The sequence below is a fragment of the Anas acuta genome, chromosome 4 (assembly GCF_963932015.1).
Source record: "Anas acuta chromosome 4, bAnaAcu1.1, whole genome shotgun sequence".
In the NCBI taxonomy this organism is placed as follows: domain Eukaryota; kingdom Metazoa; phylum Chordata; class Aves; order Anseriformes; family Anatidae; genus Anas; species Anas acuta.
This window is the reverse complement of record NC_088982.1, coordinates 11,497,748-11,521,899: the sequence shown is the minus strand read 5'-3', so window position 1 is coordinate 11,521,899 and position 24,152 is coordinate 11,497,748. Positions and strand designations below refer to the sequence as shown.

The window sequence follows — 24,152 nt, the reverse complement described above, 5'->3', positions numbered from 1 at the left end:
ACTCAGAGCTGCAGTCAGGCCCACGTTTAAGAACTCAACCTTTATGCTTCTTGTTCAGGTTTACGGAGTTCTGCTGTTGTGCTTCCAATGCAAAAAAAACATGCTATGGAAAGATTTTCTTTTTACTCTTCTTTTCAGTTGCATGTGTATCCTCTTTGCATTTTACCTTGAAAATATCTTTTCATCAATTTTTGTGAAGGAAGGGGAATACTTCCCCCCCCGAAAAACAGAGATTTGTGTTTTGCTTGTTTTTTTTTTCACACTCCCAAAAAAAGTCATTCTATGACTGAAGAGAGTAAAGGGCTCTTCCTCTCCCGAATTTGGTACAAAACTCATTTTGTGCTGCTACATAATATATTTCCAATGCAGGCAAACTCTGAAGTCCTGGAATTTATCCTCCCCAACCCTGTAGCTGAGTTATTACAGGGACTTTGTTAACAAAAATGTTAACTCTTTATATATGCTCAGTCAGGAACTTGGAACTTACATCTCAAATAAAAAAAGAAGTTGTGACCTGTTTTCTCTGGATTAACACAAATTTGGAAGGCCAAGTAATTTTTTTGCACAGAGCTTCCCTTGAATGAGGTCCTTGAGCTATGTCCTCTTGAACGTAGATGTCTCAAGGAGTAGCTGGCATTCCTGGTCTCCCTCAAGGCAAGGTTGTAGTAAAAAAATAACAGTCTGAATAAATTTCTCTATAGATCCACAGATCTGCCAATCTGAGTCTTCCTGCTTGGGTATGGTGCACCTGTATGGATATGCATTAGCTTGTTTTATCATGTTGAAATTGGAATTCCTTTTTTCTTTCTTTCTTTTTTTTTTTTTTTTTTTCCCTTTTTCCCCTTGAGATAGCTAATTTGTATGAGAAAATAATTTTGACTAGAGTTGTTCTACCTTTGTCTGAAAATACTTTTGTTAATTTAGTGTACTCTTTTTGTCACGACTTTATTATTTCTTCGTAGTAACTTTTGTAAGTCATAATAGTTAGAACAGGAAGTTTTAGACTGGATTTTTTAATCTTTGAAATGGCTTATTCTCTTCCTGCCTGTACTGCTCTCATACCTTGATACAGTTGCCGTCACCATCACTCCTGTGGTGTCACTCTCCAGTGGTCCCATTGTATTAATCCTGGAATTGCCTCTTCAAAGTAAATTGGATCATCTCTAAAGTTCAGAGAATTATTTCAGGATTTTATTACTGGGCAAGCTGCTGACCTGATATTCTTGCCTCAAATAGAATATACCAGGCTCTGTTTCCAGCATAGATACTTGTTCTGTGTGATTTCAGTACATCTGGCTGAAGTCAGTATTTTAGTTTTTCCTTTAATTTCTTTTCTGTCAAACACCTCTAGCAAAATCAGCTTAGCACCATCCATCCTATTCCCCTGAGAATTTTAATTAGCTCCATGCTGAATGCCCACTGCAGTGCAATTGTGTGTGCTTGATTTCTACATAATTATTTGTCAAAACTGAATTGCTATGATTATGTTAACTTCTGCATTGTTGTGTATCTGCAGCCCAAACAACATTATGGGGGAAAAAAAAAGGGAAAAAAAAAATTGAATCCATTCAGACATCACTATAAGAGAGATATGATCTCAACCTTGGGCTGTGGGTATGGTCTGTGTGTCACAGTAATTTTTTGACTGGCAAAGGGGAAAGAAAAATAAGGTAAATATGAACTGTTCTTTACTTGGTGTGCCTTTGGGACTGATCCAGATATACCAATCTGTGCCTCATATATTTGGTGATGCCAGAGACATAAAAACTACTCCAACACAGTTACAAGTTCTTGCAACATGCAGGCAGCTGGATGTGTGATAGAAAAATAGCCATCTCTGGCTTCATATCATGTGTACTCTGACTTAAGTAACATTTTCGGTGGGATGGGGACACAGGGAGATGGAGGCCAGGTGCACTCCTGCAGGCAGGTGGACCCTTGGGGACCATTCTGCTTTATGTAGCTTGAAGGAGATCTTCGGCTCTGAGCCACCTGTCAAGGACATGGTTAGCCAAGGATTTGTTATCTCCCTTTTCACTCTTGCTGTATGCAGTCATGCCTTTGAATTTCAGCAATAACTCACCTGGGCAAGGGGGATGCAACAACAGAGCCTGCTGAGGAGCAATGAAAATGTGAGAATGGTGCCGTGGGGCAGAAATCAGTTATAGACAGTCCTCAGTGTCATGCTGGAAGGGACCAAGGTTTCATTGTGATTCCCTTGGATAGGCTGGATAAGAGAGTTGTTGCATGTTCCCACTTGTTGGAATAACCCAGGGGCACCTGACAGGGCACCTTCAGTCCTGGCTTTTGACAAACAGTGTTATTCCACTGAAGAAAAGGGAACATGGAGTGGGAGTCCACCCAGCAACTCTCTGTCCTAGGGAAGGCTTCTTGGTAGAGAAAGGGACAGGTGCCTTAGATGAGTCTCCTTCCAAATGAGAACGGAAAATATGGAGAGACCATATGGTGCAATTTGATCCTGTACAGAACAAATGAAGGTTCATCTACAGCGAATTAATTTTGGATGTGACTTGCTTTGAGTTTTGCTTATTAACATTTTGCTAAACTAATGTTGTTTTTATACTAGACTTTGCAGGTGCAGGTACCTAAAACAGATGCCATTTCTTGCTGTCAGTTTTTCAGGAATACAAGGCAATTTCTGCTTGTGCTTACATTTGTTATATTCATAGCTTTGTGTGCAAGACATATTGATGGTCAAGAACTTGCTTTGTTTTTATTTATTCAGAACTATAATGATCCTCTGAAAAGGAGCTTGAGGAGTGGATACCTTTGTCAAATCTAATGTCTTCCAGATCTTAGGCCAAATTGTTCTTTTATGCAACACCAGGCACTGAAATTAACTTTTCTTTTTCCACATAGCTGAGCAGGTGCCATTAGTACTCACATACAAGCCTTTGCTCTGCCTAGCTCTTTTTTTGCAACTTGTGGGTGGTGATGGAAAGGTATATATTTTGTGCTTCTCTCATTGTACAGGGTAGTGTCAGGATGAAAGCTAGCACTGCACAGACCTGTGAAATACAGGCAAGACTAGCAATGTTTTCTCAGACCTCGAAAAATATTCTTATATTGGCAGGTTTCTCTTAGTCGCTAATGAGCAATGAAAAGAACAAATGGATGGCAGAGAAGCATTGAAAATGGATAGTTAGTACTACAAAGTGTGCATGTATGTTTTTTGTTTGTTTGTTTGTTTGTTTGTTTCCTCCCCTTCCCAAACAGCTTCCATGCTGAAGCCCTTAGAGGAAAGCACTTACAGGTGTTTGATTTCTTTCAGGTCCTCAGATTTTGGGACGTTATACACAAAGTTGAATCTGCAGCCTGGGATTGCCACTGTTATTGACAATTTCTACATTTGTCCCACCAACAAAAAAAAGGTATGTGGCAAAAAAATGACATTTTTATAGTGCAATGGAGATTCTATGACTATGTGAAGTGTGTTTTATTGGCTTGTAAAAAATAGGGGAAAGTTTTTCACAAAGTTGCTGGTCTCTTTAGGTGCATTTGTGACATATGCAAGCAGGATATTTATTCTTGCTGTGTAGTATAGAAGGGGAAAATGCCTTGAAGGACTATGAAAACTTTCGAGGCCGTTGACTTCTGGAAATGGAGTTTCCATGGAGTTTTTTCCAGAAAGAGAAAAGCAACTTGTGTAGGTTTTCACACATCCACAAAAAATTTGGGACTAGCATTTAACCTCTTCATCTTTTATACACAATTTAAAAGTCCGTTTGGATGTTTCTAAGTACAAAGTATAGGGATTGGAAAGGCTTTAATTGAGAATGATGTTTATCCTGTGCAAAACCTTAATTAAAAAAACAAAACCCACTGATCCTTGGAACTCTTAAAAAACAAAAACAAAAACAAAACAAAACAAAAATACATGTTTCTACATCATTACCGAACCAAAAAGCTTTTCATGGCACCTAGGAAGATTAAGTGAACTTCATAAGTGAGAGTGAAATCGACCCACTGAGTGTATTTACAATGGATGTTATATTAGAAGAGGCAAGAAGAGTGATTATGAGAAAAAAAAACAAAAAACAATAACAAGCCTTCTAAGTCTGCAAAATGCTCGTGATTTAAAATGCAGGAATTGTGAAATACATTATGAATAGCACAAACACAGTAGGTTTTTCATGAAATAAGAACTTTCTCTTGATAGGGGCCTTTTAACTACAGTGTAATACGGAAGAATTGACTTCATGTGGAGGCCACTGATTGGAAGGACAATTTTAGTTGTGTTTATCTGTCTGTTCTGTTTAATCAAAAATCAGTAGAATTTGTTGAGACTGTCTGGATGATTAAGTACATATTTTATTTCTCTTGCAATTGTGACTGGAGTTTTTGTGACCAAGCTATGCTATTCCTTGGTAATATATTTTTAATCTCCTATGAAGTCAGAAATGTTTTTTTGTTTGTTTGTTTCTTGGAGTGGATCTACCACCAAGCACAAAGTTTCTGTGCACTGTCTGTCTTGGAGCTAAAATTTACTGATGATTTCAAGTCCAAACAGAATCAACAAAGCTTTATCCATTTTGGTTTCCGGATTGGAAGCTGAAAGTATGAGAAAGATGACAGCTCTGTGGAAAATTTTTCCCAGTATAAAAGCCTACAGACGCATGTCAGTGCCTGTGTGATTGTGCCAGTTGTCTGGCAAAATGGTAAGATCATTGCTGAATTTCAAGCCTGAAGATGGATGTTCACAAAAAATCTCATGTTAACCCAGTCTTAAAAAAAAACCAACAACACTATTTTCTGCTCAAGGCAACTTGAAGTCCTTAGAGATGCATATCGGCTTAGTAAATTGATATTGTATTGCAATCCTCTGGTTATAGAGAGTGCTTTTGTTGTTAGTCATTAAATACACTATTTTTACACTGTTTTGTTTTTCTGAAGATGATGTTCAATAGTATATGAACAACAAAACAGAAGAACAGAAGGATTTCTAGGGACTGTAAATTATACCAGAAGGAAACATATGTATATGTGCAGATGTACACACATACATGGTACAAAAAAATGGTGAAAGCATTGGAGTCAAACGGTGCAGCCCACAGATTGAAACTTGGCTTGGAGGTGGTGTGGTCACACATACCAAGTAAGCAGGAAGTCTCCATGTTATGAGAACTTTGTCAGTTGAAATGGTAGCTTTTCTGGTGTTGGACATATCTGGTGTTGGATACAGTGACTAACGTCTGATTTCACAAAAGTCATTTGGAAAGATGGAAGAAAATTTCTCCCTACCGTCCATTTCAGGACAAATGCACTAGGGTGTAAGAAAACATTTACAGCTCTGACTTCCTTTCCTAAGCTGAGCAAAAGTTTCAAGTTTTGACTTTTTACTGATATTATTAGACTTCAGATTACCATGGTGTGGGTTTTCTTCAGCCGGTTCACATCTTTTGAAATGTGCTGAAAATGGGAGCTGTGCTGGCTGTGCTTACTGGCATTGAGCACGCATTTAAATTTAAGGCGTAAGTAGTCCCATGCTGCCAGTTAGCATTTAGGGACTGGGAATATGCATGAAAGCAAAGATAAAAGACATAGATGGTGATTTTTGGAATATTTTGCATATTGAGCACTATTCTGTGCTTTAATTTTGTTTACCTATTGTAGACCTCATCTGTGGAAGAACTGATACTGCATATATAATGCTAATCTTTTACACCTCAGTGTCATCAGTGCTTTAATCTCACCTGAGTTTAGGTGTTCTGTCAAGTCTCCTCTCTCTGTAGTGAATGGAAAAGCTTGGATACCTCCAGGCAATTCATCCTGTTAAAGTCATAGATTATTATACATATGAGAATAAGACTGAATGGTCTTGCGCAGGTTGCTGTAAAAGATTTTGTGACTGTAGTGGGTCTGCAGTGAGTCTCACTGCAGCTTCCTACAAAGAGAAATGAAGAGATGGAAAATAGTTTTTGGTTTGGAATGCTATTAAATGAAATATTTGTAAGAAGGCTCCAGTCTAGTTCTTGGATTGACATTATTTCTTCAGTTTACCTCTGCCTATATACCAGCTCCTGGAAGACCTTAGAATTTCACTCAGTGTGCTTGCAGTCTGTGAGGTGTAATTATACCATAAAGACCAATGGACTTGTCAGTGAGCTTTATACAGAAAATGTGAAATTATACTGGAAATTTTTGGATCCTGTGAATTGTTCATTTTTACTTTCTTAAGATGAAAGAAACCTTAATTCTTATCTTCTCAACACCATTAAGAAGTTTAAGAAGTTAAAATTCCACAGAATCATCATGCTGTTTATGATGAAGTGCATTCGCAAGTGCAGAGGTGAGAACCACATCCTTTTAACGCAGTGCTCCATGGAAAGGCAATTATATTCCTAAATAAATAATAATATAATAATTTTACAAGGTAAGCTATAGGAATGCTGGGGACTTTCAAGTAGCTGGTGGAAGGAAGGAAGTCAATTTACAAACCCCACTGAATACATCCAAAGAAGTGACATGTTCCTTTTCTATGTTACTCTTCTGTGAGTGGGTTGTTATGAGTACTGCTCATAGGTCTGCAAGAAGAATCAGTACAGAATTGTATCAAGGTTATGTCTACACAGTCCTTTGTAGATGGTTCTTGTTCTGCCTGAATGCAGCAGAACTCTGATGCAAAAAATGTGTTGCTGTGGTTATCACAGGACTCAACCTATGAAACCCACTTTTGATGAGAAACGATGACAAATATCTGAGGGTAGAGCTTTAGGGTGTTTTGCATTACTCTGAATGAACCTTTCTGATGAAATCATGGCATCGAGGTGTGAACTGTGACTGTTCTGGTTGTGAATCAGAGCTGACTGCAGTCAGCCAGCAGCACAAGAAGACATTCCCATCTACATGCAGAAGTTTTGGAGGCTCACCCTAAATTGCTGTGAAACAATGGAGTAATAGGAGAGGTAACACTAATTAAAAGTTCACACTTCCTGAGGATGCATTATTTGCTTTGTATTCTGGCTGCTTTTAGCATAGTAGAAATCTGCAACAAAAGACAGGGAAACCATTAATCACATTTTTCTGCCATGGTTTTGGAAAGTTATAAGGTAATGTGGGTGAGATCTCTTATGCAGTCTCTCTGATAATAACTTCTGCATATGAACTAATTTTTCATTGATCTGTGACATAAAATACCCCTAGTTTTTGCCGGCCTTGAAGTGCTGTGCCTTGATAAGGGATGTTCTTGCACTTAAATCAACAGAAACAACTTTGCAGTAATTACTCTATGCTGATAACATCAAACATTCCAGGCTTTCTAGAATGTACCACGTAGAGAAAACAATTTGATCTGTATCCTCTGATTTTTTATTTTTATTTTTTAAACAAACAAGCATGATAATTATGCTTATGAAATGATGCACACATGGAATACAGAATTATGTTTTCCATAGTGTCATTCTGGAGTCAGGTAAACAAAATATTATTTTTTTTTTTCTATAGAAGACAATAGCAGAAGTCACATTCACTGAGCTAAATTAACAACAGAACATATAACATTTTTATAGGTCATACATGTTTTGGGGTATAGAAGTTATATATTCATTTTAAATCTGTTTTTATAATATTGCTGGACAGGAGTTGAATGAAAATGCTGACCTTTTCCCACATTGGGCACATATTTTAATTTTCATTGATGCACAGGAGTGTGACGCATCCATCCTCTGTTTACACACTTCTGGAAAAGAAGCAGCTAAGCAGTTTATATTCAGGATTTTCATGTTAATAGAAAATAAATGTCGATTGTGTCTATACTGACTTAATAGTTAAGTGGGCTGAACACTTACATTCTCCAGCTGTCACAATAACCAACAGCTGCATGTTTTTCCAAGCTAAAAGGCAAGATGACAGACATGTATTCTTGCTTGACAAACCTTGCAGAACATGTAAAATAGTAGTAAGGATATAGGTTATCCTCTACAATATTTTAACTCCCGATACCTTAAAAAATAGTATAATTTACACATGATAGCAAAATGGTATTTGCCACAGCTATAAAAGCATTTCCCAAGATGCAACTGGGTTGAGCAATGTTTGTAATCACTAACAGGTAAATGCAGTCCTACACCATTTTGACATTTGTCTTTCAGAGCAAAACAAGTGGTAGTGGAAGTTGTCAAAATGCAGCATGGCTACATTTACTTGTAAGGAATAATCCTGCTTGAGTTTCAATTTCCTTAGAGACCATACCAGAATGTCTTGAAACATACTGAGCAGAATTATCTTACACTTTTATTAGTAGTTGCTGTCAACTAAGAAATATTTCTTTCAATAACCCAAGTAGTTTCTTCAGGAAGGTTTCACTGTGAAATTGCAGAATATGATCAGTATCTTGTGATGTATCATCATGATGCGTTCTTTCCTTATAAATAGTGTCAACATTCAGTTTTATTCTAGTAATGCACCACCAAAATAGATGTAGCCTGACTGCATCACTTTGCTTCAAACCTCTGTCCAGCACTGTTCAGTTCATCCTCAGATTTTCCAATATTCCAGATCCTCCCAGAAGTATGCCCAGTAATTAAAAATTGATTCCATAGCTTGCTACTAAGTGGATTGCTGTGAGAATCAGTCCTATGCAGAAATTCCAGATTTATTCGCACACAACTGATGAGTAGTTGCATCAGTTGATGGCCTGCCTGGAAAGCTGTTATATGGAACTAAATAGGTTAAAACTGTCAGAGCTTTCCCTGAGTGGTTTATTAGGGGTCACCATCCACAACAGAGGTTCATGTAACACCACAGAGACATAGCCATTGGTGGAGAAGATTTGATGGATGCTATTTGACATACATAGATGTGGAAAAAGTGTAATAAAGGTTTGAAAAGCTGAGAGAGAAGCAGCTGAAAATTAAGAACATATATGCAAAAATTACTAGGAATACGGCTATTAGAAAAGTATTGAGCTAAGTACTGGCTGAATGGAGGCTAGGAACTCCAACTTCCTCTGTCTGACCAATTCCAGCTATGTTTGAGAAACCAGGGATTTTTCAGACTTCATATGTAAACAGGACTGCATTAGAAATGCATAACTCTAGTAAGATTTTTGCATTCTAACTCTTCAGAACACCTCCAATAAGTCAAATATAACAGCAGTATTACAGTATTTAAATAGGCCATGTCTTTTAAATAGACTTTGAATACTTTTTTTTTTTTTTTTTTTTTTTTTTTTTTCTATATAGTGTGATGGAGAAAGGTTTGGTTTGGTTTCTATAACAAGATTTTCAGACACTTTCTGTGCGTTTCTTCATCCTGGTCTTCTACATGTGGAGCTTGAAAGGAATCCTTTCTCTTGTTGACAAAGATGAATTGTTGTCTGCATGCTTTTCTACTAGAACACTGAACCATGCTGTCTGAAGCTGCCTTTAAACTTCTTTGTTTCAGTTTTGCTGTCTTTGACCTCCAAATGTTTTATAGTCAAGCGCATGAAGTAGACCATGGTCAAGGGCTGCACCTCATAAAAAAAAAACAAAATGGAACAAAGCAAACCTGGCAAACAGTACAAGTCTAGTCATGACTAGTCTGTAGGTTTGCCATAGCATGTAGAACAATTACTCATTAAGGTAGAGGGTATGTGGGCTAAATGGGTGAACACTTGAACAGACATTCTGTATTATTATTGTATCCTATAATTTATTTGATGTTTAATGTGGAGATCTCAATTGAAGTTTTTGAAAATGACCTGCAGCTGTGATTTTATGTCCTAATGTGTAACTTTTGCATTCTTTTGTGCTCAGGCATACAATTATTCTAAGGAAAAATACTCTTGTCTTTACCACATGCTTATTATAGGTTCTTTTGTTCTGTTTTTATGAATTTCCTGACTAAAACTCATTAATCACAAATGCAGACCAACAACTACAAAAAGCCTTAATGTTAAATTGTGTTTACTGTAGTGAAGCCAAAAATAAAAAAGACCAGTTTGTGGGAGTACAACAACAACAACAACAACAACAGCAAAAAAAAAGATTTGTGTGAAAATGGAAAAGACCTGTGAGCAAGTGTTAAGAGACCATTATACATGTGATTCTGCATATGAAAGACATCTATTTCCCTTCCAGTAATTCTGGGAAGAGAAGGAATCAAAGCATCATGTTTTCAGCAAGGTTTGATTTCCTGTTATGATGAGCAGGTCTTTGCCTGGAGATACAGAAGTAGTCAGTCAAGAGCATATAGTAGAAAGTATATCCGAAGCTACCTTCTGCAGCTATGGCACTGGGTGCTACTGAAGGGGTGTCTAAACTGAAAAGTTTAGTGGTCCACACCAGAGAGATTTTAAGATCTGGGGTTTTTGATTTGGTATGTTTTTTAAAAAAGTGAATTTTGCAGAATTTAGACCATTTCAAAGCTCTTTATCTTAAAATGTAGATTCTTATATTTAGTCCCAAATCTAAATCGGAGTCATATCACAGAATCACAGAATGGCTGAGGTTGGAAGGGACCTCTGAGGATCCTCCTGTTCTTCAGTTTGTGCCTGTTGCCTCTTGTCCTGTTGCTGGGCACAACTGAAAAGAGACTGACTCCATCCTCTTGACACTTTCCTGTCAGATACTTACACACATTGATGAGGTTTCCCCTAAGTCTTCTCTTTTCCGGGCCGCTCAGCTTGTCCTTGTACAATAGGTGCTCCAGTCCTCTGATCATCTTCATAGCCCTCCTCTGGACTCTCTCCAGTAGTTCTTTGTCCCTCTTGTATGCCAGAGTAAAATCTAAGATGTGTTGATAGATACACTGGGCAGGTGATGTGTTTCTTTGGTCTGTCCATGAACTCATTGGCCTGAAAGGACTTCTTAATTCCTCTTTTGCTTCAGAAGAGAACTGAAGAGGAAACCAAAATCAACTCACCAACCAAAGTTGTCTGTGAAGGAGACCTCAGCTTTCCTCTGGCACACAGGCAGCAACTTTTTGCATCCTAGTTAGAGCTAAAGCTACAGTCTTCTGGTCAATAGCTATGAGGATCACGCAGCTTTTGAATGCTCTGTGTTCCTATGAGAACATAATCCTGGTAGATTTTCTCATGCAATATGGAGCTCACAGGTTTAAATATAATGAAGAGGTAAATGGTAATATATTGTGTCCAAAAGAGAAGGTATCCATATGAAATCTGCTATGGATAAATGAACCAGAATAGAAGAGGCTATTATATCAGCAGTGATCAAACTTTGTGAAAGGATAGAGGAGAAAAAAGAGAGAAGGTAACTGTGAAGAGGGAGTGGTTAAGGGGTAGTAGCAGGCATCCTACAGTACCTAATAAGTAACTGGCTGCCCTGTGTGCTAGAATGAAATGGATGCAGTTGTGCCCATAGAACAGATTTCTGCTAAAACCAGTGTGCAACAAGGCCTTTCTGTGATGAATTCTATTTATATCCATTGCAATTACTCTGAGACGTGTTGAGATAACTTCTGTGCAATTGTTTGAGCACCACAACGTGCCTTGGGGTTCCTCTGTTGCAGAAGGGATCAAATTGGGAACTCTTTCATCTCGACTCAGTCTAACCATGGCAGTAACTGAGCACCAAGACAATCTTTAGGACATAGCATGAAAACTTCTAAACGCTATTTGAAGAAAGATGAGTAACACTGTTCAGCAGATCTGCAAGGACAATGTACAGTAGGCAGATTCCCCAGACAGCCTGGAAATAATGGTGTAGCGAGTTTGAAACATATTCATCATGCTTGCTGATGAATCTTCTGCATCTCCTGGGGACCTGTGCGTTTCCTCCTCATTTCCCCAATGATGGAACAGCAGCACGAGTCCCAGCTTCCACGCTTCATGCTCTGTTAGCATTTTCCAATCTACTGATGTGTCAGATTCTGCTTCTCTTCGCTGCAGCTGCCCGAGTTCCCCCTGCTCATGCTGACCACAGAAACTTCTCTTGCTCACTCAGGAGCAGAGATGAAGGAGGATTTTTTTCCCTGGGGTTGGCATGGAAGCACAGTGGAAATGAGTAGGGTTTAAACTGCTTGCAGCATGCTCACTCCATTTTGCAGAGCTGGTGGTGTGCTTACCCCAGTGAGAATCCCTGGGGTTGCTCCCCCCCCATCCTTTCTGGTAACAAACCTGCTTCTTCCACCGGTCAGCTGCTGCAATCTCACTGCTGTGGCACAAATATTTATAAAACAGAAAGGACTCCTAAACTACTGGAATCTCACAGTTATATTCCAGCGATTTTTGTATATTCCAATCTTTAAAACAGTACATTGTGGCATTTACTTAGAAGGGATGAATGTAGCTGTTTTCTTACTTGTGTCTATTTCTGGAATTAGTACTGATTCTTGGTAGCCTCAGCACTCTGCAGCAGCAAACTTCTACTGAAAAGGCAGGGCCAGTGTGACAAATACATTTTAATCATGTCTTTCTCGCGCAGCCTGTACCATTTATTTGAATATAGTCATCAAAAATTCATGCAAACATAGAAAAAGATTTTTTTTTTCATTTCACACTATGCACTTCTGTCAGGCAGGGAAAGATTCTTACTCATGGAAACTGCAATCTCGTATGTTTAACTAAGCCAGCCCTGAAGCCTTCTTGACAGTCGTCTCTTTCACACTCTCACTCTAGAGACAGATTTTTTCCATTTGTGAGTAATGCACCAGGCTGCTCTAGTCCCTTTATACCAGAAGATTACTGTCAGGTGAATGGTGGATTCTTCATAATTCCTGATTATTTTATTTTATTTTATTTTTATCAATCTATCTATTCATTTATTTTTGTGGTAGAATCTTCTCCAAGCTTGTTATGTGCTATGTATTTTTCCCTCCCCATTTTTTTCTGTAAGGATTTTTCACAACATTTCATTACCTCTTTCAGTCCATCCAACACTTAATCTCTTCCAACTCTTTCTTGTATTCCTGCTTTCCTTTCTTCCATTGCTGAGCATTACTCCTTTTTTGTACCTTTCATGTAGTTTCGGGGCTGAATTAAACCTTTTTATTTCACAGTTACAATCATTGAAGAAAGATACTACTGTGAAAAATATAACTAATAGCCTACATTTCTATTCAAAATCATAAATTTGTTGGGAAAATAGTAAAAAATGCTGACAAATCACTAACCATAATTCATAAAATGAACCTTTTCAACAGCAATAGCAGGCTGATTCGATCAGGGAGTTGTTAGCCAGGAGACCTGACTTCAGTCTCTATGACCTTGAGCAGTCCTGAACTGCTCTGAAGCCTGACTTCCCATTGCCTCACACCTCACAATATCATTTGCCTTGTGCTAAAACATTATGCCATGCCATTATTTGACAGTCTACCTTGAGGTCAGATTACGAGGTTTTAGAAAAATATAGAAAAAGTCTGGGTTCATTTCCTTATGTATAAACTTAAGAAAATAATACTGAAATGCAGCGCACCTGTGATCCTTAAATAAATGCTGAGTATTTTTATGATTCCATTTTGAGAAGAATGCATATTTATAAGGTATTTTTTATGTCATATTCCTGCATTACTGAACAGCATTTTAAGATTTGCAACATGCTGAAAATAATTGTTATAAATAAGTTCCTGTGTTTCTTAGTATTGCTTAGCATTTATCAGGCATGGCTGTTTCAGGACATAGGTAATAATTTGAATATGATGGTAACATTTCTGCTCTCACATAAATGAGGAAATTAAACTGCTTGCCCCAAACAGAACAGGATTAATTTCTGCTATCATTGCTGGAACTACAATTTATGGATTTACAATCCTGTTCTCAGTCCTCTAAACAATATTACCACTCTGGGCATTGAAATGACATTTAGATTTGACTTTAAAATGCTCTTATTCTTTTCCAGAAGACTCTAAGCCTATGCAAGGAGATCTTGTGGAAAGGTCTGGCAGGAGAAGTGCCTCAGGTAGCACTGAGGGATTGTGGAGTGTTTATCTTGTGAAGCTTGGTGCCAAAAACCGGCGGCTGCTAGTTGCGTAAAAAGCTCTGCTTTCAGGGTAACTATGACTACAGGAATTGGACCAGCATCACTGGGAATAAGCAAACATCTCGTGTCCACTTGAGATATTAAATGCACTGGAGTTGGTCATCTTTAATATGCTAGTATACGTTCTGTTTATTTAATTCAATCATACCTGAGAAGTAATTTTTTTCCTCATTGCATCACTTCATAGGATTTTCTGTGTTTAAGTGCTTTTACAGTTTGTTTGTGATGCAGTGCAGGCAAATATAAATGAGGGTGTTTTTGGGTAAATGTTTGAGCCTCTCTGTGAGAATAATATCATGCAGCAACTTGTGCTTTCTGTGGGCTCCAACAAAGACAACAGCTCTGTTACATGCTGCAGCAGAAGGTTGGAGAAATGCTTTTATTTATTAATTAATTTTTATTTTTATTTATTTATTTATTTATTTTTTTATGCTGTAGCTCAGGAGCAGAAGATCTGGGCCTCCACTGCCAGGCAGATCCCTGGAGTAAAGGGTTTCTGCCGTGCTTTGGGATTGCAAAGCAGAAAGGCTCCTCGGAAACTCGCCCACAATGTATATTATTGCAAAGGCCAGCCATAACTTTTCACTTGACTTAGGCAGACAAACTCTATAAAACTGTCCTTTCTGGGATAAAATGCTGTTCCGAAGGTACTAATGTTCCATTCTAATATTGTTTGGTATACTGTAAGACCATATTAAATCCACTTGTGAGTTGTACTCTGCCATAAGATCTCAGAATTTTATATGCTTGTAGATGATTTTGTGTCTCCTGTTAATAGCTTTGGGAATTCTGAGGAGGTTATATGATTTCCATTTTACAGACGTGGAAACAGAAAGATGTAAATGACTTGCCTGGGAAATAAATGAGAGAAATTTAATAATATGCTGTGAGTCTAAGCCAACCTCTCAGCTTCAAGCACAAAGCAACCCTTCTGCCCCTCAAGAAAATAATAGATTGTTTAAATCTAATGCATTTCTACCAGTTGAAAGGAGAGTGTGGGTTTGTAGATGATCTATTGATACTGTAAATATTATCAGCAGTCAAATATATGAAAGCTTATCTTTGAAAAAACAAGACAACAGAATAGATAATATTTGTGGAATAAAGGACTGAAATCTGTTTGTTTTTGTGTGTGTGTGTGTGTGTGTGTGTTATGATTTCACAAGATTAAATAGACTAATACAGTGAATTTGATAAAATGTTCAGAAAAACCTCTTTTAAGACTAACATTGTGACTTTTGAGCTAAATTTCTCTAAGAAAGAAAGCTAACTTGTGAAAATAACAAGAAAAGTTTAAAATCTGTTAGAGCCAATTTGAGCTGCATCTTTAAAAATTTATATTCTAAAACAAGGGAGATAAATTCACATCCAGAACTGTAATTCTAGGTACTTTATTGGGAAACATTGTCCCTCTTTCTGCACAATTTTTAAAATTCACTTTATTTTAACATTCATGTACTATAACTCAGTTACCATGTAAAACATGTCTAGATTAGGATAAGGTCAGAAATGATTTTCAATCCTTTGAGAAGTTCTGAAAAAAAATGTATCTGGACTTGCAGATGAAAATAAAAAACTTGTAAAAGAGTTCATGTATCTGAAATAAGAAAAAATAGATGTGATTAACTGAGATATTTTTGTTTAAATTGTGACTCTCTTAGATACAGTGTTTTAAAAGTATCTTGACGTTTACTTATAAAAATCATAAATACTCAAAATTAATATTTGAACTGGGAAAATTGTCAAAATCAAAACATGCACTGGAAAACATTGACTTTGCCATTTCAGCATTTTCTGACCACAAATTATTTTTTTAGAAAGTGCCTTGGCATCTTTAATAGCTAGCGAAGTGCCAGGGTCTTATACATTTTTTTCCTCTGATATCTGGTACATTTTTGACTAGCATAATATTAATGACTCTGAGTTTATCTCAAGGCATTAATGTATTCTGTTTTGCTTATATGTTTTTCTTCCCATGGGATTCTTTGATTCATGAGGAGGCAAATTCATCAGACTGATACTCATAGTCTGTATGTAACACTGCTATATATATTTTTTTTTGGTCTTTTTCTTTCCCCCTGTACTCAGTAGTCCATGATATAAGTAATTATCAGTCCTTTATCTCCTTTATCTCTGAATATTTTGATAGCACATTTATCTTATTTCTCTTTTTTCTTTCTTTTTTTTTCTCTTTTCTTTTTTCTTTCCTTTTTTCTTTTTAAATTCTTTTTTCTTATTTTTTCTTTTTTTTTTTCCTTTTTTTTTCTTTTCTTATTTTTTCCTTTTTTATTTTTTATGACTTTTTTGTTTTTATTTTTTTTATTTTTTTATTTTTTTAATTTTTCTCTTCTCTCTCATCAGCCCTCTCTATCTGGAGAAGCTAATGCACCTTGTCAGTGGCTGAGATTGGACACTTCTTTGTTCCTTAATACTACTGTCACCTGCCACTACATTTAAGCCATGTTAACAAATGTAAGCTAAATATTGCCCAGTTAAAACCCAGAGAGAGGCAAAATCTCTAAATGCTCATGACAGCAAATAAGTTTATTTAAAAGTCACAGTGTGAGTCCCCACTTTCTGCCTTCCTTGGAGGTTAGTTTATAAGCTTCAGCTCACAAAATTACCCACAGAGAACATTGTGATTGTAAACTGTCATTGTAAACCGTCATACTGTGGCAGGGGGCTGTAGGCTGTTACCCAAAATCTCAAAACCAGCTGTATTCCTACAGCTGTGGTTATTTTTATCAGATCTTCGAAAGGTGGAAGTATGACATAAGAATGCACAATAATTTGTCAGCCCACTTTTTAATCCAGTAAATATTTGTGGTGGCTGGGCAGTAAGATATTATTGTGCTTTTTCCCTGAAGGATTTGAGTTTGCAACTTATTTTTATTCTTATGGATCTGCAAGAATCAGGAGGAAACCACCCATTTAGGCTTGCCCATCTCTCTTGCACTATATTATATGGTAATCAAGCATACTTCAGATTGATGACCTTTCATCAAGGGCTGTTGTTTAACAGCATACAGTGCTGCAATCTGGGCTTTTGTGTGTTTTGAGTATTGATTTTCCAGATAGAGCGAACTGCAATAATAACCTGGGGAGGTCTGGCAGCACTGTGACCTGGTTTGCTTTTATTCTTTATGGCTCTAGGCAAAACAGTCCGTTCCCAGGAGCTGTGGGCTGTAACCATCTCTCCCTCCAGCTTTCTTTTCCGGCTTCTTTCCATTCCACTTTTCTTCTCTTCCCAACCTGCCTGTTGCAGATCTGCCCACTGGGATCTTTCCCAGCACCCCAGGAGCAGCAGTGTTCAACTCAGCCTGCATTGCTAAGCAGCCTTGCCCTGGTGCTACTAATAGCAGGGCATCAGAACCCAAGTTGCATATCAGGTGCACAATTGCATATCCAATTCAATTTTGGTCAAGAATCACTTCAAAATGGTTCTGTGCATTGATAACATGTTGTCTTTTTCCTTTGGATAAAGAAACGTGCTGGCTCTGTCTGGTTCAAAATTCTGTGTAAGTTTCCTTCTTCCCTTCATAAAGCTCAAGGGTATGAATCCCATTCACGCTGGGGTACCATGGTGATAGGTGGCTTACAAATACCAAAGACAGAAAGTGTGATGGTTGCCGTGGTATGCTTAATCCCCTTGTGATCCTCTTTATAGAAGACTAATTCTGTGTGAGGCACCTATGATCCAAACTAAATGCTCTCCATGTCAATTAGATGAGAATATGAGGAGCAGTGGTGTCTCGTGGGATCGAGCTGGTGACTGATGTCAGTACTCTGTGTTTCTAAAGCTGTGGCACCAGATGCCTTTGTAATCTTTCATACATTTACTTGATCTAAAGGACTCTGGAAATGGGGTTCTCTTACCTGATTGAGGTTACTTACCGCTATTTCAGAATACAATATGCTGTCAATATTTGTTCATCAAATGTAATGGTGAGTATGCAACATTTATAGGGTCTTTCCCTTAGGATTACCACTGGGAATAGCAGAGTCACAGCCAATTGCCACAGCTGCTACTTATGAGAGCTAGCTCAGTTACCATAGCTTGGTTGGAGTAATGTAGCCATGCATCATAAGTGTATTACCCAGAAAATGCAATGCAGTTGATACCTCTTTGAAGAGATTCACTCATTTCAAAAATCTCAGGAGACAAAATAAGTTATCTGTGTGGCTGAATCACTGAACAAAAGAGAAGCCATTTGTTATCTGAAGAAACAGGACAGCATATGTTTCACTGCGGTGTGGCTGGCAGCCTAGAGCCTTGAAAAATATGTTCTTGTCTTCAGGGGAGCACAGACATCAACTTTGTGCATCTCAAGAGGTGTTAAAACAACATCTGATGAGTCAAGTTGCAGTCAAATTAGCCTTGCTAGGGAAGAGCAAGCAACATATTCAAAATTTTGGCAACTGCCTTTTTACCTTTGCCTTTTTTAAGCACAGAAAATCCACTGTGGTTTCTCACAAGTTTTCTTGATTCTTGAGCTTTACAATAAAGAAAGATGCCCTGAGCAATTATGTCTCTCACCCAACCATCTTGAAATTTTAACTTTAGAAGTGAAAATTAAAAGTTAAAAACCAGGCAGTATTCTTGCTTCTGTTCTTTCACCTATTAAAAATTACTGAGTTTGTCACCCAAGATTTACTGAGTTAGTTGGTAAATCAGAAGGGAGACCCATGGAGCTTGTTTCTAAACTGGAAAAAGTAAATTGTCAATTTTTATTTTTATAATTTCAAATAATGCTTTGACTGCCAAACAATACCCCAAGGAGTCAATTCTGCAGATGTACGTAGTCCTAAATTTGTCATGTATGTGTTCAGATATCCATGCCATCTGTCTTGATGATTTTTAAAAGAACTATTGCTTGTGACCCTTCAGGTTTGTATTTTGCAGTAGAACACGTCAATGATTCCCACACTTTTAGCACCCTCACACTGGTAAAGAAAAGATGGTAATGACTAGAGACTTTTTATGCCTGGCAGCTTGAAAACACTATGGAGAGCAGACAGTCCTTGCACAAGATAAACATGAAAGGTGTGTGAAATTTTTAAAGTCCATATGGTTTATACAAGGCTGAGCAATTTCATGAGGGACTTCATTTGTTGCTGGTGAAAGTGGCTTGGTCAAAAGAGATAACATACATAAAAGTATGTTGAGGGGTTATTTGTTTTGGTTAGATCTGTAATTCCGTTATTCTGTCTTAGTAAAAGGTGCATGGAAAAGAAGTTTAACAGCAGAGCCCAAACCACAGATTCTCTGGAAGGAGAGGATTAGGCAGAGAAACCATCTTCTGCCTAGACTGAGCTGGCTGAGGGTGGAAGCAGAAGCTGATTTCACAACAGCTGACTGTGGCTGATTTAGTGGAAGTGCTTCAGCTGGGGCTATGACACATTCATTAATGGAAAATACATAACTATGTTAGTATCAAAGGCTCAGACTTTTCCAGTCTTCTGAAGTAATTAACAGCTTCATTGCTTGAACATATCTACTTCATTGCTTGAACATATCTATTGCAAACCAATCGTTAGCATGTAGTAATGCAGTACTCTTGTCAAATCCACTTAGAAGCAATTGCAACAATTATCTACCTTTTTACCCTGTAAAAAGGTAGATAACTTGGAGACCTGAACCTGTTTATGTTTTGCTTCACCTGAATCAAAACTGCTGTGCTTAGTTTCTTAACCCATCCTTCTAGTACAATGTGCTGAATAAGGTGTAGGCAAATGAGAAGAGATGCTTTAGGTGTGAGGCTTTTCATTTCTGATATATATATATATTTTAAACATCAGAATACCTTTTTACCTCACAGAAACCATGTTTATAATGGAAATTAAGGATTAAAGAAAACCCCATCATCTTCCTGTGGAAGACCTCCGATTTCATCAGCATACCTCTGCGTTTCCATGTTAATTAAAATGATCAAGGTAATAGAGTGGTTTGTACATGTGAGATGGCAGTCTGTTGACATCGTTCTATCAATACTTGGTCACAGGATGAGTGGTTCAAGTGGCTTGTGGGTGGCAGTGATCAGTAGGTGAGACAGCAGGTAGACAACGCTCTTAAACATTTTTACTTTTTTTCACTTTTGGCTTTTCCATGGCAGTGAACAACATAGAAGAACATAACAGTTGCATATATGTATATATACATTAAAGTAAATTAGGTGGATTTACTTTTTCACATCTACGCAAAGGGGCATTTAGGGAAAAGTTGTACAAAACTATGTATGCTATGTTTATTTGCCTATAATTTCATTTACACATCATCATAAGCCTAAACCTTTTGTTTGTCACTAGAACTTGAGTGTTGAAAATAGTTCCTTAATTATTCTGGGCACCGTGAACATTTCTTACAATCAGATTATTTCCTCCCAGCATAGAATATAGCTAGACATGTATAATATGTAATATAAATATGATAAGCAGTGTCACTAGAGCTCATCTTTGATTAAGAATTTATTTTACTCTCCTCTTAACAAGGATTGACTGGATCACAGGCCATTTCATTTAGGAGGCTGTATGTGAGAGCTTTGTTGATTTTTAATTTTCCTCCATTGATTTTCTGCATCCAGAGAGCACTTGTTCTCTAATGGCTCTCTGTGTTGGTGTTTGCTTGCAAATTGAAGTAAAAGATAAATGGCTTTCAGGGTAATACCTCTCCAAGGGCTTCCACTTGAGGGTTGGTGGCTGTTAGTAGAGTTGCAGTGTGTTCAGAAAAGTTCTGTGCTCAAAGAAAGACATTCCTGAGTTGCAACATGGTAAAATTAGCTTATTCCTTGCCCTGGTGTGACAACAGTTATCAAGGTGATTGATAATTCTTTAAAAAGGAATAAGCCTGATTTGCCCACATTTTTGTATGAAAGTGAAATGCTCTGCACTTTTCTCAGTAGGCATTTAAATGTTTTCCTTATACATGCTTCCTCAACAACAACAACAAAAAGATTTTTCAGTAAAAGAAAGGGAGATGAGGTGCTGGTATTTGGTTAGTTACAGACAAGTATTTGAACTGAAATGCGGTAAAGTTATGCTTCTGCTAAGATTGAAAGATTTGGCCTCTCTATTGGAAAACAATATTTGGAAAAGACTATAAATTTAATTTTCAAAATCTTTCCTAGCTTATGAATCTTAAGCTCATATTAAGTGTGAATTTACTTACATTTCGATATTTCAGACCTGCTTAAATGCTGCTGCTGTAACACTTTATTGCATTGTGTCACTGTGCATTGCGTCTTGAAGCCACTGCTAAAGGAAGGGTCCTGTTTCATGCTCCTTATTCATTACCAAGTCAGGCCAGGTTTTGCTGTTTGGAAAAGGCATATGCTCTCCCTAGTTCTGGAGTATAAAACCACGGAAAAAGGCATGTCAGTCTTGTGGAGCTCCAGGGAGATGATGCTGTGGATAGTGAGCCTCATCTCCAGGTGCTGGGTATTTCTTCCCATGGGCTCTTCTGGGAATGATTGCTGCTCATTGCTTCAGTTGTATTTGCATGTCAAGTAGCTTTATACAGTGCATATGCAGTATGCATTTTCATACATTTACATGTTAAAGTTAGGCGAACACATTTTTAAAAGTGTTCAGTTATTAAAGATAAACTGCTTGTCCATGTATCTTGTTTCTTAGGTTTTCAACTTTTCAAGAGTGTCCTGTAAAAATCAGTAAGAAATTGGCCTAAGGAGCCTCTGATACCTTTCTGGTACTCTTTGTGTCTTATGGCACTTGCATTGGGCTTAATTCAAGCAGCTTCCACAAAGGTCTGGAGTGAGATATAAATTCACATGTGCTGAAGCAGCTTAACAAATGACTCTATTACCAAGCAGGTCTAAGAAACTAAAGACTTAGTCTGGAATGAAGAGGAGCTGCAGATCCTGGGATCCTTTCTCAGTTCTTTGCTCAGTCACTCTGTCTCCCAGATGGATGTTAAGGACAGTATTTCTTTTAGTCCCCTAGCCATGCAGTGCCTGGCATCAGTAGGAATTCAAAAACTGGAAGAATGGAGATCTGAATTTCAGGTTGGTTTCTACGTTCTGGCTCGGTAAAAAGTTTAAGCTGTTCATGTTTGGCATTAAGTGCGTGCATGATGCCATTGACTTCAGTTCAGCGCATAAGGTTAAGCATTTGCACAATTGCATTTGGGAACTGGGGAATAAAATGGAATGCACAAAAATTAGTCATTACCAGAGGAGCGGGAGAGCAACCTCTCCATGTCTTAATTTATAAATGAGAAGAGTAGATATTTTCCAAGCAAATGAAGTCACAGTTTTACAGCAAAATGCAGTTTATCTAAAGCCTTCCATTAGCTTTTTTTTTTTTTTTTTTTTTTTTTTTTTAAGCCATAAATTGCTGATGGCTGTATGTGCCACAGGGCACACAGAAATCTTTTGCAGAAGACTTTGTTTCAAGGTTTTGGGGCTTTTCCTTCTAAATAGCTAGGCTTATTACATCATGTTCTTCTGTTTTGTTTCCTCAGTGCAGCTTTCAGGGTGACCTCTGCTGAGATGAAAGGACTAAAACCGCTGTGAATTTTCCTGTTCCTGGAGCAACATCTTCAGCAATGATGGGCAGGCAATTCAGTGCTCTGAAAGCAATTGCACACTCCTGAAAATAATCCAAAATAGTCCTGACCAGGCCTGGCAGAGTTCTTAGTTTTCTCTGCCCTTCCTGTATTGCTTATGAATCAGAGCATCAATGTTAAATTGTAAAATGCAGGAATATATGTAATGACCATATTAGTTTTACAGACTGATAAAAGGTGTCTTATTTTTTTCTTGAGGAATTAAAGGGGTACTGTAATGTATTTACATTCCTGCTTGTCTGTTCAGTGGGGGCTCTTCCAGAAGAGCTTGAATCTGGGGCTCTGTTTCTTCACTGCCTTGCTTAGTGTCATTTAAACATGCAAAGTAGTTTAAAGTGCTGCCAATAGTGAGGGCTGGATTTAAGCTTCTGTTACGAGAAGCAATAGGAGAAGGTTGTAAGCAAAATTAGACTGTTTCACAATCCATAGGTTAATCCAAGTGCTTTGAAATGAGTGTGTTGTGTGTGTCTGTTTATCAGCAAGAGATTCTGTAGGAGAGTTTTCATGGAAATGAGCAAGGGTACTATTAGGGAATGGTCCTGGAATAAGAAACAGGTTGATAAAATAATGAATGTTTTCCATAATAGTTCTTTTTAATAAGATGCCTAACAAGGGAGTTGAGGGAGGGCATTGGAGTGGTCTGAAACTGAAAATCAAGCATTTTTATGGAAATAGCCTCATTAGAGCTGCCTGTTAAAGAAGTGCAACTGTTTTTCTATGAACAGGATATTCATTCAATGATTGAAATATGGTTCTTAAAAAATACATCCTGTCAGATTTATTTTTTTTTGGTCTAGGTGTTTCATGAATGCTATTTATAAGCAGTCTAGAAATATTGGCCCAGAAAGCCTGGAGCACATCTACCTGCTTTATAGTAGTCTGGTAATACAATACAACCTACAAAATAAAGGTTTAGTTTATTACCTTTGGTAATACAATACAACCTACAAAATAAAGGTTTAGTTTATTACCTTTGGGTATATTACTAATACAAATCAGTAAATAGATAAGTGGTTCTACACTGCAACATGTATTGTCTAATGGTGATGAACCAGACACAAGCTGGTTTAAGTTCTTTGCATTATTCATAAGAAGTTACATGAACTAATGACTTATTTTACAATATATTTTACAATTTATTTTTAAAGAGCAGTTCTAATCAGATCACTCTGCCCTCAGCTTCGTCTGCTTGAGCAGAAACCTGGGCTGGAGACCTCCTGAGGTCTGCTGGGCTCCTGGGGTTAGTGAATGACACACACGTTCAGAATTTTGTTCCATGGTTCTTTCAGTCAGAGGTTATGATTTACTTAATGTGTTTTTATTTTATATGTCCATTTGTTTATCTGGAATTTCTGCTATCTGGAAAATCTGCTTATGAGTTGAGTTTTTTTTCAGGTAAGTCGAGAAGTATGAATCGCACCATTTATGTTTACTATCTGGTTATATATTGTAGAGTTGAAAACACCATGAGAAAGGAAAATGCTATGAAGCATGCAGTATAAATCCTTGAAATAGATCCTCTGAGTCTTAAAGTCACCAATTTCTTACTGCTCGTGGTATGAAAAAACGTTGGTTCAATTCTCCAGTTGGTCACAGGTCCCATTTTAATCATTTATTTCTCGTTTCCT

General features: G+C 37.5%; 1 protein-coding gene and 1 long non-coding RNA gene across 15 annotated transcripts in view; both read left to right on the top strand.

Annotated features, from left to right (window-relative positions):
* The window catches only part of SORCS2 (sortilin related VPS10 domain containing receptor 2), a 595,072-nt gene that overhangs the window by 350,779 nt on the left and 220,141 nt on the right, over positions 1-24,152 (top strand). For all 14 annotated transcript variants that reach the window (XM_068679841.1, XM_068679839.1, XM_068679837.1 and 11 more), the window contains exon 3: positions 3,293-3,392. In XM_068679841.1, the coding sequence (XP_068535942.1) occupies positions 3,293-3,392 (100 nt within the window). The remainder of the gene's footprint in view (positions 1-3,292; positions 3,393-24,152) is intronic.
* On the top strand, positions 19,980-23,140 carry LOC137855199 (uncharacterized). The gene is made up of 3 exons (XR_011095586.1): positions 19,980-20,756; positions 21,770-21,961; positions 22,420-23,140. It is a non-coding gene; the product is annotated as an uncharacterized lncRNA (long non-coding RNA).